At 47.5% G+C, this 19722-nt stretch overlaps 1 protein-coding gene across 3 annotated transcripts in view; it reads left to right on the forward strand.

Moving 5' to 3' along the window:
* The first annotated feature begins 5878 nt into the window (after positions 1-5878).
* The window catches only part of HPSE (heparanase), a 51923-nt gene continuing 38079 nt past the window's right edge, over positions 5879-19722 (forward strand). For all 3 annotated transcript variants that reach the window (XR_015165219.1, XM_086404999.1, XM_086405000.1), the window contains exon 1: positions 5879-6474. Coding sequence is in view for 2 of the 3 variants with exons in the window: in XM_086404999.1 (XP_086261125.1) it covers positions 5894-6474 (581 nt within the window). In the remaining variant the exon portion in view is untranslated. The remainder of the gene's footprint in view (positions 6475-19722) is intronic.

The following is a 19722-nucleotide window of genomic DNA, read 5'->3' on the forward strand; positions in this document are numbered from 1 at the left end:
ATGAATTCCTCTACATTCCTGAGTGCCCAGTACCCCTGTTGGGAAGATACTTGTTCTCCAAACTAGGAGCACAAGTGACTTTCTCCCCTGAGGAGAGGCTCACCTTCCGGATGGACACTATGACTTATTTGCTGTCTTTCTCAATACCACCCCAAGATGAGTGGAGGTTGCATGAGCCTCCAAAGGAAGAACCGGCTGGGCCAGAAGAGCGTGAGAGAGAGCTAACTCAATTATTCCCTGAGGTCTGGGCAGGAGACAAACCCGCCTCCCCCCAGGCTGGCTAAACATCAAGCCCCAGTGATACTAGAACTCAAAGCAGGCACCATCCCCGTTAGAAAGCGCCAGTACCCACTACCGATAGAGGTCTGGCCAGCATACTGCCCTACATCAATAGATTGAAACAAGCGGGCATTCTAGTAGAGTGCCAGTCGGCTTGGAATATGCTGATCCTGCCGGTCAAAAAGGAAGCAGGACAAGACTATAGGCCTGTACAGGATCTCAGGCTAGTCAACCAAGCTACTGTGACTTTACACCCCACTGTTACAAACCCCTATACCTTACTTAGCCTCCTCCTGCAGAGGCCTAAAGTTTATACTTGCCTAGATCTCAAGGATGCCTTCCACTGCGTACGCCTCGCCCCAGCGTCACAGCCCATCTTTGCCTTTGAATGGGAAGATCAAGTCGGGGGCACCAAACAACAGTTCATCTGGACTCCCCCACAAGGGTTTAAGAACTCCCCAACCATCTTTGGGGAAGCCTTGCTTCTGACCTGAACTCATTCCATCCGGAAGAGTATGGATGTTGGCTCCTACAATACGGGGGTGATCTGCTGCTGGCTGCAGAGACCAAGGAAAAATGCTAGAAAGGGACAAAAGCACTGCTCCAGCTGCTGATGGAAGCAGGTTACCAGGTGTCGAAGAAGAAGGCCCAGATCTGCAAGGAGGAGGTAAGGTATCTGGGGTTTGTTTTAAAGGACACAAGGTTCCAGACCCTAGTTGGGTCCTATATACTGATGGCACTAGCCTGATAAAACAAGGACAATGGCTGTCAGGTTAGCCAAAGCGGAAGGGGCCATCAAAACTGAAAAGGGATGGTGGGAATTGCCAAGTGACAAATTATTGGCACCAGAGGAGCTGGCACACAATCTGGTAAGCCAAACACACCAAGCGACCCACCTAGGCCATGCTGCCTGCTCACAGGTTAATGCTGCCTCTCGGGTATTCAGGCAAAAACCTCCAGGTATTCAGCTGAAAGGCACGCTGCCCTTTGAACACCTGGGAGTGGACTTCACTGAAATGAAACCTCACCGACTACGATTACCTGCTGGTCATGGTATGTATGTTCTCGGGATGGGTAGAAACTTTTTTACCTGGACTGAAAGAGCATCAGAAGTAGCTTGGTGCCTGCTTAGGGAAATAGTTCCCAGATTTGGACTTCCTACCAGCATTCGTTCAGACAATGACCTGGCTTTTTTTATGGTGGCTCAGAGGTTAAAGCATCTGCCTCCAATTCGGGAGACCTGGGTTCAATCCCTGGGTTGGGAAGATCCCCTGGAGAAGGGAAAGGCTACCCACTCTAGTATTCTTGCCTGGAGAATCCCATGGATGGAGAAGCCTGGTAGGCTACAGTCCACAGGGTCGCAAAGTGTCGGACACGACTGAGCGACTTCAGTTCAGTTCAGTTAGTATAACAAGTAAGCAAAACTTTAAACATCAAATAGAAACTGCACACTGCATATAGGCCAGAATTCTGAGATGGTGGAATGAACCAACCAGACATTATAGAGACTCTCCAAGTGGATCATAGAGACTGATTGCTCCTGGGTGGACTTGCTTCCGACAGCTTTGCTCAGACTCAGGATGACCCCACAGTCCCATGGCTCTTCTCCATATGAAATTGTGTATGGCAGGCCCCCTCCCATAATAAAACAGGTGTCAACAAATTTGCCTTCGGTAAGGGGGGATGGGATTTCACAGCAGATGGAACAGGGTAAGGTAATAAATCGGGTAACTAAGTTTGTACGAGAAAGGGTGCCATTCTCCCTTGGGGAACAGATTCATGAGTTTACGCTTGGTGACCAAGTATGGGTCAAAGATTGGAAACATGATTTGCTAGCCCCTTGGTGAAAGGGCCCTTAACCCCTACTGCAGTTAAAGTTGCAGGTATTGTCCCTTGGATCCATCATATGAGGGTGAAGAGAACATACCACGCAGACCCAAAAAACGCTCAGTGGACTGCACAGAGGGACCCCGCTGACCCTCAAGAGACTAAGACCATCCTTAAGAAGAAGGAATAGAAGATCCTGGACGAGCCTCTTCAGGATGAAGCCACACAATCAACTCCTGCTGCTTGGCCTCATCAACGTGATTTTGAATTTAACTTCCGTTTCAACTCAGGACAATGTTTTCATCTCATGGGCACATTCCTACGCAGACTTCCACAACACTTCCAACTGCTGGATATGTAGGGCTATGCCTCCGTAAGTGATGGATGGATTTCATTGGTGGGTGTCACTGCTCTGCTAAGGAGATTTTAAACCATTCTGCTCTTTCCTGGGATGACAAAAAGAGCCTTTCCTCTCTCTTATCAATCATAACCTCTCCTTGCTCTCTTGGTGTAAGACCTACAGTCAATAGACTTGGGTCATGCTGTTACATTTGATACAAATGCCAGTGTAACAAAAGCCTAAACTACAACAGTTCAGTTCAGTTCAGTCGCTCAGTCGTGTCCGACTCTTTGCGACCCCATGAACCGCAGCACGCCAGGCCTCCCTGTCCATCACCAACTCCCGGAGTTCACTCAGACTCACATCCATCGAGTCAGTGATGCCATCCAGCCATCTCATCCTCTGTCGTCCCCTTCTCCTCCTGCCCTCAATCTTTCCCAGCATCAGGGTCTTTTCTAACGAGTCAGCTCTTCGCATCAGGTGGCCAAAGTATTGGAGTTTCAGCTTCAACATCAGTCCTTCCAATGAATATTCAGGACTGAATTCCTTTAGGATGGACTGGTTGGATCTCCTTGCAGTCCAAGGGACTCTCAAGAGTCTTCTCCAACACCACAGTTCAAAAGCATCAATTCTTCCGCGCTCAGCTTTCTTTATAGTCCAACTCTCACATCCATACATGACTACTGGAGAAACCATAGCCTTTACTAGACGGACCTTTATTGACAAAGTAATGTCTCTGCTTTTTAATATGCTGTCTAGGTTGGTCATAACTTTCCTTCCAAGGAATAAGCGTCTTTTAATTTCATGGCTGCAGTCACCATCTGCAGTGATTTTGGAGCCACAAAAAACAAAGTCTGACACCGTTTCCACTGTTTCCCCATCTATTTGCCATGAAGTGATGGGACCAGATGCCATGATCTTAGTTTTCTGAATGTTGAGCTTTAAGCCAACTTTGTCACTCTCCTCTTTCACTTTCATCCAGAGGCTGATTAGTTCTTCTTCACTTTCTGCCATAATGGTGGTGTCATCTGCATATCTGAGGTTATTGATATTTCTCCTGGCCATCTTGATTCCAGCTTGTGCTTCATCCAGACCAGCATTTCTCATGATGTACTCTGCATAGAAGTTAAATAAACAGGGGGACAATATACAGCCTTGAGGTACTCCTTTTCCTATTTGGAACCAGTCTGTTGTTTCAGGTCCAGTGCTAACTGTTGCTTCCTGACCTGCATACAGATTTCTCAAGAGGCAGGTCAGGTGGTCTGGTATTTCCGTCTCTTTCAGAATTTTCCAGTTTATTGTGATCCACATAGTCAAAGGCTTTGGCATAGTCAATAAAGCAGAAATAGATGTTCTTCTGGAACTCTCTTGCTTTCTTGACGATCCAGCGGATGTTGGCAATTTGATCTCTGGTTCCTCTGCCTTTTCTAAATCCATCTTGAACATCTGGAAGTTCACAGTTCATGTATTATTGAAACCTGGCTTGGAGAATTTTGAGCATTACTTTGCTAGCTGTGAGATGAGTGCAGTTGTGGAGTAGTTTGAGTATTCTTTGGCATTGCCTTTCTTTGGTATTGGAAAGAACACTTTTATAGTCCTGTGGCCACTGCTGAGTTTTCCAATTTGCTGGCATATTGAGCGCAGCACTTTCACAGCACCATCTTTTAGGATTTGAAATAGCTCAACTGGAATTCCATCACCTCCACTAGCTTTGTTCATAGTGACGCTTCCTAAGGCCCACTTGACTTCACATTCCAGGATGTCTGGTTCTAGGTGAGTGATCACACCATCGTGACTATCTGGGTCATAAAGGTCTTTTTTTGCACAATTCTTCTGTGTATTCTTGCCACCTCTTCCTAATATCTTCTGCTTCTGTTAGGTCTATACCATTTTTGTCCTTTTTTGAGCCCATGTTTGCATGAAATGTTCCCTTGGTATCTCTAATTTTCTTGAGGAGATCTCTAGTCTTTCCCATTCTATTGTTTTCCTTTATTTCTTTGCACTGATCACTGAGGAAGTCTTTCCTATCTCTCTTTGCTATTCTTTGAAATTCTGCATTCAAATGGGTATGTCTTTCCTTTTTTTCTTCTTAGCTTTTTGCTTCTCTTCTTTACCCAGCTATTTGTAAGCCCTCTTCAGACAGCCATTTTGCTTTTTTGCATTTCTTTTTCTTGGGGATGGTCTTGCTCCCTGTCTCCTGTACAATGTCACGAACCTCCGTCCATAGTTCATCAGATTCTGTCTATCAGATCTAGTCCTTTAAAACTATTTCTCACTTCCACTGTATAATCCTTAGGGATTTGATTTAGGTCATACCTGAATGGTCTAGTGGTTTCCCTACTTTCTTCAATTTAAGTCTGAATTTGGCAATAAGGAGTTCATGACCAGCGCCACAGTCAACTCCAGGTCTTATTTTTGCTGACTGTATAGAGCTTCTCCATCTTTGGTTGCAAAGAATATAATCAATCTGATTTCGGTGTTGAACATGTTGTGTGGCTTTACGTCCTGAGTTTCAGATGTTGGAACATGGAATACTTCAATGCTCTGCTAAATACTGTTTTCATGAGAAACTGATAAGAAATGTTTGGAGTTTTGATCTATTTCCAGGTGTAGGTTAGCTAATGCCGAGGTCAGAATTTTTTCAGGCAAAAGTAAGATGACTGGGAAACAGCACTCCGGCCAGAGAACACACAGTTCATCAGATTTTGGCAAGCTGTAAGGGCTTCACTCATAGCTCAGTTGGTAAAGAATCCGCCTGCAATGCAGGAGACCCCCGTTGGATTCAGGCCTTGGAGAAGATTCGCTGGAGGACGGATAGGCTACCCACTCCAGTATTCTTGCGCTTCCCTTGTGGCTCAGATGGTCGGGAGACCTGGGTTCCATCCCTGGATTGGGAAGATCCCCTGGAGAAGGGATAGGCTACCCACTCCAGTATTCTTGCGCTTCCCTTGTGGCTCAGATGGTTGGGAGACCTGGGTTCCATCCCTGGATTGGGCAGATCCCCTGGAGAAGGGAAAGGCTACCCACTCCAGTATTCTGGCCTGGAGAATTCCATGGACTATAGAGTCCATGGGGGTCTCAAAGAGTCGGACACAGACTCAGCAAATTTCACTTTCAGTGGCTCAGCTGGTGAAGAATCTGCCTACAATTCAGGAGATCCCGGTTTGATCCCTGGGTCGGGAAAATCCCCTGGAGAAGAGAATGGGAACCCATTCCAGTTATTCTTGCCTGGAGAATCCCATGGACAGAGGACAGAGGTTCCTGGTGGGCCCCAGGCTATGGGGCCCCAAAAAATGGGACACGAAGTGACAGGCAAGTGTTCCAAACGCCAGACGAGAGTGAAGCGATGTATGCTCACTGGAGGCTTTAGTTGAAGTCAGAAGCCCCGTGGGCGCCACGGGGAGGACCTGGAAGGAGGAACCGCTGGCCTTTTCGCTAACTAACTTCATGCTTCAGGGAGCCAGGTCCGGCGTGCCCAGCGCTCCTCCCCCAGAGCTCCCCGGGCCTCCCGGACGCTTGGCTCTGGGCCACGTCCGCACCCTTCGAACGGGTGTGGGTGATTTCGTAAGTGGACGTGACACAGCCACCGTGGGGGAAAGCGTACCGGGAAGCGGGAGTGAGCCTGGAGGCGGGCGCGGTGGGAGGGGTGAGGGGAGGAGGGAGACAGGGAGGACCGCTGAAAGGACGCCGCGCCCCCGGCGTGAGGAAGTGCACAAGGTCTCGGCGCTGTCTGCGCGAGGCCGGCTGCAGGGGCGGCCAGGTGAGCCGGGGATGCTCGCGTGCAGGAAGCCGGGGATGCTCGCGTGCAGGAAGCCGGGGCTGCGGCCGCCGCTGCTGCTGCTGCTGCCGCTCCTGGGGCCGCTGGGTCCCTGCTCCCCGGGCACCCCAGCCGCAGCCGCGCCGGCCGACGACGCCGCAGTGCTCGAGTTCTTCACCGAGCGGCCGCTGCACCTGGTGAGTCCCGCGTTCCTGTCCTTCACCATCGACGCCAACCTGGCCACGGACCCGCGCTTCTTCACCTTCCTGGGGTAAGTGCCGGCCTGCGGGTCCCTGGCCTCCTCGCTCCTGATCTCCTGACGTCCACGGCCGGCCCGCCGGCCACTCCTCCTCTCTTTACTCCGGGACCTTCTCACCTTCTGTCTCTCCTTTCTCTCTCTCTGTCTCTCCCCAGCCACCCCCGCTGCTGGGTCCCCCGAACCGCCCTTTTCCGCCTTCATTCATTCAGCAAGTGGTGCCTGAGCGCCAACTGACGGCTAGATATTAGGGGAGACATTGAGAAAAGAAACTTTACAACTGCCCCCAGAAACTTGCAGGCAGGAGGGTACCCACCAAGCGCACCTGGAGGGCTTTGAGCGCTTGAATTTGCTGCCCAGTGTAGGACAAGTAACTCTGTGCCAGGCTCCAGTCTCTTACACGCTGGTAGTGTTGTAGCCACGCGTTCTGAAAAAGAAACTCACTCAGACGGACAATGCAGATAGTGGAGTGCAGATTATTACACTGGTGGGCCCAAGGCAGAGTCTCCTCTTAGCCAAGGACCCTGACCAGTTTTTCTGAAAACCTTATATACCCTAAGTGTACATGTCCAAACCCACCTCCCCAAATTCCCTGAAACTAGTCTGAACAAAGGAAAAGAAAGATAAAATCAAAGTTAACCCGTCACTCATATGCCTTAAGCCTAGGTAGTTAACAGGGGACAATTATCAATAGGCCTATGGTCATACCCCAATAAGCATAATAGAATTTATGATTCTATTTGGTTGCCCAGATAATTAGGGTATTCTTTTAGGCAACAGAGAGTCTAGGTAAGAGCCCTGGGCTCTTCCATCCAGGGGGCCTGGTTTTCCAGTTGGTATGTCTTTTCCATAGATACTGGGCATATAGCTCAAAGTCCACAGTCCAGCCCTAGATGGAGTCCCGCTTTCAAGATGGAGCCTGTTCTGTCTGTTTCCTCCTTCATTCCCTCCTCTTGATGCTCTTAACTCATAGTATGAGCATCATTCATAGGGCTATATTGCACCCTGACTCTCCGACCTCTAATTTGGGAGAACGACATCAACCTTTGGGTTACAAAGTTCATGATACATTGTAAAATAAGGGTCCACAAAGCAGAACTATCAAAGCAAATATAACCGTGGTAAATATAGTTTTCCACCAGTCACCCTTCACCCAAGATAGGACCGAAGTCCAAAAAGGAAGATTATCATCAGATGTAACTTTTACCTGACCTTTCATGTCATCTAGGGTGGCTCATATATAGCCAGATAAACTAGGATATATAGACAACATTCAACTTTAATTAGAGCACAGGTCCCTCTTTGTACTGAAACTATGGTTAATCTCAAGATGATACCAGCAAATCCTTGTACCAGCAGTTGATCGTAGAGCTTCACCTCTTTTTCTTCTTTAAGATGATCTTGGTTTCACGGGGATCATCGGGGTCCTTTTGTGTAGTCCGCTCGGTGTCCTCCGGGTCTCGTGGTATGCTCTCTTCACCCTCATGTGGAGGATCCAGGGAGTGACACCTGCAACTTTAACTGCAGTAGGGCTGCTAAGAACAACAGTATATGGACCCTTCCAATGTCGGGCCAAGGAGTGGTGTTTCCAGTCCTTGACCACACCTGATCCCCAGGCACAAGTTCATGAATCCGTGCCCCAAGGGGGAATGGCACCCTTTCTTATACAAAATTCGTTACCTGATTTATTACCTTACTCAGTTATTCCATCTGCTGTGAAATCTCATCTCCCCTTACATGAGGCAAATTTTTTATTATTTTTATTTTACCTGTTTTATTATGGGAGGGGGCCTCCCATACACAGTTTTGTATGGAGAAGAGCCATGGGACTGTGGGGTCATCCTGAGCCTGAGCAGAGCTATCAGAAACAAGTCCACCCAGGAACAGTCAGTCTCTAAGATCCACTTGGAGAGTGTCTCTTTAAGTGTCTGGTTGGTTCCTTCCACCATCTCAGAACTCTGGGGCCTATATGTTGTATGTAATTTCCACTTGATGTTTAAAGTTTTGCTTACTTGTTATACTAAATCAGCTACAAAAGCCAGGTCACTGTCTGAACCAATGCTGGTAGGAAGTCCAAATCTGGGAACTATTTCCCTAAGCAGGCACTGGGCTACTTCTGATGCTCTTTCAGTCCGGGTAGAAAAAGCTTCTACCCATCCCAAGAAGGTACATATTATGACCAGCAGGTAATGGTAGTGTCGGTGAGGTTTCATTTCAGTGAAGTCCACCTCCAGGTGTTCAAAGGGCAGCGTGCCTTTTACCTGAATCCCTGGAGGTTTCTGTCTGTGCTGAGAGGCAACATTAACCTGTGAGCAGGCGGTGTAGTTCTGAGATTTTGTCCTGCATAGGGAAGAGAGGCAGGGAGCCAAGAAATATTTTCCAATTTGCTCTTCCAGTTTATCACAGCCTAGATGGGTTGCTTGGTGTATTTGGTTTACCAGAGTGGGTGCCAGCTTCTCCAGTACCAATAATTTGCCACTTGGCAATTCCCACCATCCCTTTTCAGTCTTGATGACCCCTTCTGCTTTGGCTAGTTGGTTTTGGGCTTCAGTGTATTTTGGAGAGTCTAGCGTTACCTGAGGTAGCTCTGCCAATATGAGAGCTTTAACAGGGGCTTCTCTTGTCACCCCCAAGCCCTCGGCTGCTTGTTTAGCGGTCTTATCTGTCAGTCTATTCCCTGAGCCCGGCGGGTATCCTCTTTTTGACGTCCTCAGCGGTGTATGACTGCCACCCTTTCTGGTTCCCAGGCAGCATCTAATAGGGTCTTAATTTCTTCCTTATTTTTAATATCTTTTTCACTAGCTGTCAAAGGCCTCTCTCCTTATGCAGAGCCCTGTAGTGAGGCAAAAGCATACCTGGAGTCTGTGTAAATGTTTGTCTTCTTACCTTTTGACAGCTGGAGGGCCTGGATTAGAGCATATAGTTCGGCCTTTGAGCGGACCAGTGTGATGGCAGAGAGCGAGCCTCTACGATGGTTTCTTCCGTGACTACTGCATATCCCGACAGTCACTGTCCTTGTTTCACCAGGCTGGTGCCCTTGGTGTACAGGACCCAGTCTGGGTCCGGGATTGGCTGGTCTCTCAAGTCAGGTCTGCTGGCATATTTCCTTGCAATCATGTGAGGGCCCACCCCCTCCCACAAGAAAGAGAGTGGCCAGATTCAGGGCCTGACAAGGCTCAGTAGTAACATGGGGGTTCTCGCATAACAGTCCCTGGTATTGAGTAAACCGGGATGTTGACAGCCATTTATGGGGGTCGCCTCGCAGGAGAGTGTTGACCTCATGCGGGACTTTTATGAACAAATCTTGACCCAAAGTCAGCTTGGTTGCCTCCCAGACCAGTAAGGCAAATGTAGCAACTGTCCATAAGCACCCCAGCCACCCAGTGGCAACATTGTCCAGCTGATTAGAGATAAGTCACAGGTCTGTCCTGTGTCCCCATAGTCTGGGACAACACTCCCATAGCCACCTTGTCCTTTTAGTCACATAAAGAGTAAATGGCTTAGCGAGGTCTGGCAGGCCCAAGGTGGGTGCTGACTTAATTGTACCGGGTTTGAGTTCTATTACCAGTGGGACTTGTTTTGCAACCCTGGGGTGGGTTGTCTTCCACCCAGACCTCAGGGAATTGTTGAGTTAATTTTCTCTCTAAACTTTTTAGGCCATCCCGTTTCCCTTCCGGGAGATTGTGCAACCTCCATTCAGAGGGGTTACTGAGAGAAGAGTAATAGGTGGTTGAGCCCACTCAAACAGTGGGTCTCTCCTGGGGGAAAAGGTCACTTTTGCCCCCAGTTTAGACAGCAAGTGTCTTCCTAACAAAGGCGCTGGGCATTCAGGGATGTATAAAAATTCATGAGCCACTTGGTGTCCCCCATCTGACATTTTCAGGGTAGGCTAGAGACACAAAGGCTGCATTTATCACCATCTGAGACCCAGCAGCCTCTGGCTGGGTCTATTGGCGTATAACGTCTATAGGGTCGCACAGTCTTTCACAGAACTCAGAGGGTGATTCGTTTTCCCTTTGAATCACTTCAGAGGGTTTTTCGATACTCATGGCTTTTCGGGCCCCCCTCTTGAGACCTTGCAAAATTGTCACCCGATATCTCTCCAAGCGGCCCCTCCCTTTTTCTGTGTTACAATCCCAGTTGGGCCTCTCATGGGGGGGGGGTTGGGGAGTGGGGTCGGGGCTAGTTCTGCCCACCGAGCTGGTTTGCAGTACCCTCAGGTGCCATTTCTCTTAACTACTCTTTGGCCTCAGTTAGGAGCCTGTGTCTTTCCTCAGGGCTGAAAAGGGAGACTAGTAGTTGGATTATGTCACCAGTCGACCTCACAGAGCATGTGGAGGCTGTTAGGCTTCATCTTCACCCCATAGTCTCCTCCAAAACCCTTCTCCAAAATTTTAATCATGCACTCCAATACAGTTGCCTTAGATTCACTTCCCCCCATCTTGTTTACCTTTTCGGACCTTCTTCTACTTTTCCGTTTCGTTCTACAAAGTACTCAGTACCCTATGTACTTTTGATATTTGCACTCAATGACACTTAAATTTCCATTCTGCCTCCTTCCTAATTGGGGTGAGAAGAGCCTTACCTGCCAGATCCCAGAGGGAGAAGGGGGATTGGCGTGTCTTCACCTGCAGGTCAGCACAGCCGAACCAGAACACCACGTGGTCCAAGACTGTTTCTCCCTTAACTTTTAAAGTCCATTCTGTCTTGGTGGGCTTGATCAGATGCGAATGAAAATACAGATGGGTTAAATATCCCATATCCCAGGCCATCACCGGAAAAGCCAATTCGTACTCACTTATGTATCCCCCTCCTTCTGGCCTGACAATTCCAAGAGGGTCAAGAATTTCATAGCAGATGGGACACCTCCTTAGGGAGGGCAGAATACGAGCACACAAAAACCAAGTTTCTTCTCCTAAAAATCCCCTGGCAATTGCTTGGTAATAATTTTCCCCAAGATGGCATGGACACCACCTCCTAAATGACCTTCACAAATTTCCTTTCTAAGCCCTAACACACTCGTCAACCTGTGTACCAAGCAATCGCTGCCACCTGCCTATTCCAGGCCCCTGTGGGTCCGTGCCCCTTCTAATCCCTCCCAGGGGGGTGATCAGGCCCCCTCTTCCACCCTGCCAGGTGGGTTCCTCCTCACCTGAGCGCTCAGTTCTCCTGCTGCCGTCCACTACCTGCTAACATTGAGAAGCAGAATCCTTCCAGAAGGGCTAGGCGCCTTCCCCCTTCTAGAAGATTCGAGCCACAAGGCCACGGAGTAGTCCCCTGAAGAGACAAGTCCATGGGACTTGTCATGGGACTTGTCTCCTCAAAGTGAGGTGTTTCCCAACCCATGCAGCAAATATTGTAGCCACGCGTTCTGGGAAACAAACTCACTCAGAAGGACAATGCAGATAGTGGAGTGCAGTTTATTACACTGGCGGGCCCAAGGCAGAGTCTCCTCTTAGTTAAGGACCCTGACCAGTTTTTCTGAAAACCTTATATACCCTAAGTATACATGCCAAACCCACCTCCCCAAATTCCCTGAAACTAGTCTGGAGAAGGAAATGGCAACCCACTCCAGTGTTCTTGCCTGGAGAAACCCAGGGACGGGGGAGCCTGGTGGGCTGCCATCTCTGGGGTCACACAGAGTCGGACAAGACTGAAGCGACTTAGCAGCAGCAGCAGCAGCAGTCTGAACAAAGGAAAAGAAAGATAAAATCATTGTAAAATAAAGGGTCCACAAAGCAGAACTATCAAAGCAAATATAACCGTGGTAAATATAGTTTTCCACCAGTCACCCTTTACAATATTGGACAGTTGCTACATTACAGCCATTTATGGGGGTCGCCTCGCAGGAGAGTGTTGACCTCATGCGGGACTTTTATGAACAAATCTTGACCCAAAGTCAGCTTAGTTGCCTCCCAGACCAGTAAGGCAAATGTAGCAACTGTCCATAAGCACCCCAGCCACCCAGTGGCAACATTGTCCAGCTGATTAGAGATAAGTCACAGGTCTGTCCTGTGTCCCCATAGTCTGGGACAATACTCCCATAGCCACCTTGTCCTTTTCAGTCACATAAAGAGTAAATGGCTTAGCGAGGTCTGGCAGGCCCAAGGTGGGTGCTGACTTAATTGTACCGGGTTTGAGTTCTATTACCAGTGGGACTTGTTTTGCAAATCTGGGGTGAGTTGTCTTCCACCCAGACCTCAGGGAATTGTTGAGTTAACTTTCTCTCTGGACTGTTTAGCCCGTTAGGTTTCCCTTCCCGGAGATCGTGCAACCTCCATTCATCTTGAGGGGTTACTGAGAGGAAGAGTAATAGGTGGTTGAGCCCACTTGAACTGTGGGTCTTTCGTGGAGGGAAAGGTCACTTGTGCCCCCAATTTAGACAGCAATTCTCTTCCTAACAAAGGCACTGAGCATTCAGGGATGTATAAAAATTCATGAGCCACTTGGTGTCCCCCATCTGACATTTTCAGGGTAGGCTAGAGACACAAAGGCTGCATTTATCACCATCTGAGACCCAGCAGCCTCTGGCTGGGTCTGTTGGCGTATAAAGTCTATAAGGTGGCATAGTCTTTCGCAGAACTCAGAGGGTGATTCGCTTTCCTTTCCTTTGAATCACTTCGGAGGGTTTTGCGATACTCATAGTTTTTCAGGCCCCCCTCTTGAGACCTTGTAAAATAGTCACCCAATATCTCTCCAAGTGGCCCCTCCTTTTTTCTGTGTTACAGTCCCAATTGGGCCTCTCATCGAGAGTGGCTAATTCTGCCCACCGCTGCGGGTATGCAGTACCCTCAGGTGCCATTTCTCTTAACCATTTTTTGGCCTCAGTTAGGATCCTGTGTCTTAAAAAAAAAAAAAAAAAAAAAGGATCCTGTGTCTTTCCTCAGTGCTGAGAAGGGAGACTAGTAGTTGGATTATGTCATCCTATGCAGGGAGGTGGGTTCGAAAAATAGTCTGCATTAGCCTAATCGTGGCTTGTGGCTCCCCCGAGTACAGTGGAGCGTGTCTCTGCCAGTTTAATATATCCGCAGAGGAAAATGGCTGGTAATACTAGGTTACAGGGGGCTGATGGTAGTGCCTCTTTCGTCCTGAACTGGAGGCTGTTGTAGCTCTCTGAGGGGCATCTGTAGTGGGGTTCTTTCCCCCTGTTCCTTGGCAGAGCACAGCCTCTGTCTAATTGCTGTGTTTTCTTCCCCCTTCCCATCAGTACTCACCGGGAGAGGTGGATACAATCTAGGAGGTCTAGCTGAGGTGGAATTCTGGGGGCACTGACCAGAGGTCTCCATTGCTGGGATTGGAGCCTGCCAAAACGGCGGCTCTATGAACTCCGGGAGAGCGGGTGCAAGAGCAGTGGCTGCTGCAGGAACTTCAGCTGGCCCTGGATTGGGGAGTGAGGCAGCCTCCGGTCCTTGTAGAGCGCTGGGAGGCAGGCCCATCATTATCCAGTATGGGGGAGGGGTCAGGTCATCCGTGTTCAAATCCTGTAGAATTTCCTTTTTTATCATGAGTGAATTTTTGTGCCATTAATATTTTTCCCTTTCCCTTCTGGATACAGAACCCTGTCCAAGTAGAAAGGTCTTGAGCTAACCCTAGCCATGAGTCAATATATGGATATTGATCCGGGTGTCCTGGCTCTCCTGTGACTACTGTATAGACTGCATCCACTATTTTTAAGTTCATGGTGTCCTCTGGCGGCCATCCTACTCCCATAGGGGCCATTCGACCTCACAGAGTATGTGGAGGTGGTTAGGCTTCATCTTCACCCCATAGTCTCTTCCAAAACCCTTCTTTAAAATTTTAATCATGCACTCCAATACGGTTGCCTTAGGTTCACTTCCTCCCATCTTGCTTATCTTCTAGGACCTTCTTCTACTTTTCCTTTTTGTTCTGTCTACGAAGTTCTCAGTACCCTATGTACTTCTGATATTTGCACTCAATGACACTTAAATTTCCATTCTGCCTCCTTCCTAATTGGGGTGAGAAGAGCCTTACCTGCCAGATCTCAGAGGGAGAAGGGGGATTGGCGTGTCTTCACCTGCAGGTCAACACAGCCGAACCAGAACACCACGTGGTCCAAGACTGTTTCTCCCTTAACTTTTAAAGTCCATTCTGTCTTGGTGGGCTTGACCAGGTGCGGATGAAAATACAGATGGGTTAAATATCCCATGTCTCAGGCCGTCTCTGGAAAAGCCAATTCGTACTCCCTTATATATCCCCCTCCTTCTAGCCTGACAATTCTGAGGGGTCAAGAATTTCATAGCAGATGGGACACCTCCTTGGGGAGGGCAGAATACGAGCACACAAAAACCAAGTTTCTTCTCCTAAAAATCCCCTGGCAATTGCTTGGTAATAATTTTCCCCAAGATGGCGTGGACACCACCTCCTAAATGACCTTCACAAATTTCCTTTCTAAGCCCTAACACGCTCGTCAACCTGTGTACCAAGCAATTGCTGCCACCTGCCTATTCCAGGCCCCTGTGGGTCCATGCCCCTTCTAATCCCTCCTGGGGAGGGGCGGTGATCAGGCCCCCTCTTCCACCCTGCCAGGTGGGTTCCTCCTCACCTGAGCGCTCAGTTCTCCTGCTGCTGTCCACTACCTGCTAACATGAAAGGTCCGGGCATTGAGAAGCAGAATCCTTCCAGAAGGGCGAGGCGCCTTCCCCCCTCTAGAAGATTCAGGCTGCAAGGCCGAGGAGTAGTCCCAAATGGGACTTGTCTCCTCAAAGTGAGGAGTTTCCCAGCCCATGCAGCAAATGTTGTAGCCACGCGTTCTGGGAAACAAACTCACTCAGAAGGACAATGCAGATAGTGGAGTGCAGTTTATTACACCGGCGGGCCCCAGGCGGAGTCTCCTCTTAACCAAGGACCCTGACCAGTTTTTCTGAAAACCTTATATACCCTAAGTGTACATGCCAAACCCACCTCCCCAAATTCCCTGAAACTAGTCTGAACAAAGCAAAAGAAAGATAAAATCAAAGTTAACCCGTCATTCATATGCCTTAAGCCTAGGAAGTTAACAGGGGGCAATTAGGCCTGTGGTCATACCCCAATAAGCATAATAGAATTTATGATTCTATTTGGTTACACAGATAATTAGAGTATTCTTTTAGGCAATGTAGAGTCTAGATACGAGCCCCGGGGCTCTTCTATCCAAGGGGCCTGGTTTTCCAGTTGGTATGTCGCTTCCATAGATACTGGGCACATGGCTCAAAGTCCACAGTCCGGCCCAAGATGAAGTCCTGCTTTCAAGATGGAGCCTGTTCTGTCTGTTTCCTGCTTCAGTAGGATGGTTAAAGAAAGAAGGAGGAGATGGAAAAGGTCATCAAGGAGAAAAAGCTTACTTATTATCCTATAATAAAACTTTTATTTTTTTAATGTTTATTTATTTGGCTGCATAAGCACACAGGATTTTTAGTTGCTGCGTGTGGGGGTCCAGCTCCCAGACCAAGGATGGAACACCAGCCCCTTACATTGTGAGTGAGTCTACCCCTTCCATTGTCTCAGCCACTGGATCATCAGGAAAGTCCCAATAAAACTTTTAAAGGGTAGTTTTAGGTTCACAGCAAAATCGTGCCCTAGGTAAAGAAATTTCCCGTAATACAGTCATTTAAAATTTTTTAATGTTACATCAGTGATACCTGGGAGATTATTATAGTGACGTACAGAGCCTTAACAAAAAGCTCTCTCTCCAAGATAAGGCTGCAAAATGTGGCATTGCTTTATCAGCTGGAACTTTTTTCTCCTTTGAGGAAGACTGAGCCTGGTGTAGGCAGGTTCCCTGACCCCTGCCGGTGAGTGTAGGCTGATCCTGAGATAGGGCACTGCCAGACCCAGGTCATCTAGGCCATTCATCTGGGTCATGTGAGCCTCCAGAAAATGCCACACCTTTCACCCAACTCAAAACAACTGGGTGTCCTGCCATTACCAAACACCTACAGTCTGGCCTTCTGTTGTCATTGCTAATTCTAGTTATTTACTATGCAAATAGGGCTCAGAGGTAAGGAATCTGCCTGCAGTGCCGGAGACCTGGTTGATCCCTAGGTCAGCAAGATCCCTAGGGAAGGGAATAGCTACCCACTCCAGTATTCTTGCCTGGGTAATTCCATGGACAGAGGAGCCAGGAAGGCTACAGTCCATGCGGTCGCACAGAGTCAGACACGACTGAGTGACTAAGCAGCAGCAGCAGCAGCAGCACTGTGCAAATAAAAGCACATAGCCTAATGGTCGCACGACTGACACTGAGAGGAGCCTTGATTCCCAACTCTGTCAAAAATGGGTGGCTTGGTTTTTACAGGTTGCTTGGCAACTTCAACTTTAGAGTGGAACTTCTAAAACCTTCTTGTAGGGTTGTGATGAGCATTTGATGAGATAATAAATAAGTACTTAGCATAATGTTTGACAGTGCTCAAATTTTAATTGCTTCTTTTGTTTGTTTTTTGTTTAATTGCTTTTTTGTTAATTGCTTCCTAGAAATTGATGAATATTTGCTAACCATTCATCAGTTCTCTGTGGATTTCTTTCGATGGTCATTAACCTCTATCAAGAATGTCCTGGTGGGAAGGAGTTCCCACTTTGAGCCCTTCCCCTTACTCATAGTGAGCTGATACTGGGCAGCCCCCAGTGCTGGTTGAGAGAAAGATTACTCTGGAGAAACACTGGGCTACAGGGCTCCATATGTGAGGACCCCAGGCCTAGAAGGGATGTGAGGAGTGGGGATGGGAGGATGTGATAGGGGAAGAGAGAATGGGAGGTGCCTTACTGCAAACAGAAAGACTAATAACCATTTACTGAAATGTGAGAACTTAAGTCCTTTTCTGCTATTGTGGCCAGCATATACCCTACCCCTCCCCTCCCCAAAGAAGAGCATTTGAGGATCCCTTCCTGGGGAAACAAGTCCAAAAAACCCCTAAAGTATGACTTTTGGGGTTCGGGTCTGATCACCCTGCAATCAAGCTAACCAACTCACAAGCAATACCCCCCCACACACGCCCTCGCCCCAGTCCCAGTCCCAAACACAACTTCCATCCTGTGATTTAGTGAATGGGATACCCTCTCCTCTTCTTAAATGCATCTCTTAATTTCTCATAGCACTCTTTCTTTCCCCACTGGTTTCCACCTTTTTGTTAAAGGCTGGAGGATAATGAAAACCAAAACAGTATAGAGTGCAATTAATAAAACTGTTTGCTTACAAAACACAGAGTATTGTTGTTCCCAAGGGCTCCAGGGCTGGCTCCCGTATGAGCTCCTACTCATCTTCCATGTCCACTCCCAGAGGCATCTGCAGGAATATCCATGCAATTCTCATCTGAGACCTTAAAGACTCCAGCTCAGGAGACATAAGCTCCTTCCCCTTCTCACCTAGGACAGAGCTTCTGAATCAGAGCTTCTGGCAGGTCCATCTCCCCAGGAGGGTTGGCACAGTGCCCAAAGTGAACTTGTCATCTCAAAAAACAAAATATTTAGCTTCCATCTCAGAAAACAACCCAGGGCTTATCTGTCACAGGAGCAGAGAGTCACGTGGGCATTTTTGTATTTCATTTCCTCAAAAGTTAACTGCTTGGATGAAGAGCTGAGCAGATAAAAGCTGAAATACTAAGAAGGACAGTATTATAAAAATAGCTGACACTCACTGCGCCGTCATCACAGGCCAGTCCCCGTTCTAAGCATCTCCTGGGTATTAGTTCATTTAGTCCTTGCTACAAAACTCTAAGGTCAGGACTATTATTATCCTCATTTTTAAAATGAAGAGGTTGAATCTTAGGGAGATTCAACAGCTTGCCCATGGTCAGCCAGCTATGAGATGAAGGAGCAGAATTTGAAACCAGATGCTAATTGCACAGACATGAGGACACAAAAAGAAAGTAAAGCACTTTATATTTTTTTAAAGGCAGCAGAGGAGGGATGGGAGAAAAAGATCGTCTGGAAACAAACTGAGATAACTGATGGAAGGAATTGAGAATAGGAAACTCAAGGCCCATACCTCGATGGTACTTCAAAAAAGACCTCAGCAAATTCAGTCAGATGATTCTGGTTCCAGTTTCCCATAATGGCAAACAGATGTGTTTCGGGGTTTGTTTGTTTGTTTGTTTCCCACATTTGCAATTAGAGAACATGGAGTACATAGAACTTCAATGACAGTGAAAGAACAATCTAGAATCAGAAAGGAGCATCTTTTCAGTGTGTCCTCTTCCCGGAGGAAACTCATCAACAACCCAGGCAAAAACTTCCTAAGCCCGAAGATCTGGTTCTCAAAGACGGGAGGACAGAGACCAGCACAACTCAATGGAAATAGAATGTGGGCCTCATGTGCAAGCCTCGTAATATAATTTAAAGTTCTCTAGTTCAGTTGAGTTCAGTTCAGTTGCTCAGTCGTGTCTGACTCTGCAACCCCATGAATTGCAGCACACCAGGCCTCCCTGTTTATTACCAACTCCCGGAGTTCACCCAAACTTATGTCCATCAAGTCGGTGATGCCATCCAGCCATTTCATCCTCTGTTGTCCCCTTCTCCTCCTGCCCTCAATCCCTCCCAGCATCAGGGTCTTCTCCAATGAATCAAATCTTCACATGAGGTGGCCAAAGTATTGGAATTTCTTCTAGTAGCCATACTTAAAAAAGGTAAAAAGAAACAGGAAGAACTTATTTTAATATTGTATTTTGCTTAATACAAAAGTATCCAAATTATTATCATTCAACATACAATCAATACAAAATATTAATGAGATATTTTACACTGATTTTTGAACCAAGTCTTCAAAGAAATCTGGTGTATATTTTATATTCACAGCATGTCTCAGTTCAGACTAGCGACATTTCAAGGGTTACCGCATGTGGTTACCATCTTGGCAATGCAGCCACATTTCAATCAAGACACATATTAAGCACAGTTCACTAATTCAAGATAAAAATTAAAGTGCTGAGCCAGTGGTAGAAATCAGGAATGCTACAGAGAAAAAAACAGTGGTGCAATACAGTGACTATGCAGTAAAAATGCAGCTGTGTTTGCTTTTCAAAAGGATTTGAACTTTGGTTCCAGTGGTTAAGACTCCAAGCTCCCAATGCAGGGGGCCCAGGTTCCATCACTGATCAGGGAACTAGATCCCACATGCTTCATGGCATGACCAAAGAAATAAAACTGGTTTGCTTATTTTATTTCAGCAAAATACATCTCCTTTTGCCAATTTGACAAATACTTATTATTTGTAACTTTCAATAATCAGGTTCCTTTGTCTTCATTGACAAAGTTGCTTTTCATCTTGGGAAA

The sequence above is a fragment of the Bos grunniens genome, chromosome 6 (assembly GCF_055505025.1).
Source record: "Bos grunniens cultivar Pamir isolate PY7600 chromosome 6, Bosgru_T2T1.0, whole genome shotgun sequence".
Classification (NCBI taxonomy): domain Eukaryota; kingdom Metazoa; phylum Chordata; class Mammalia; order Artiodactyla; family Bovidae; genus Bos; species Bos grunniens.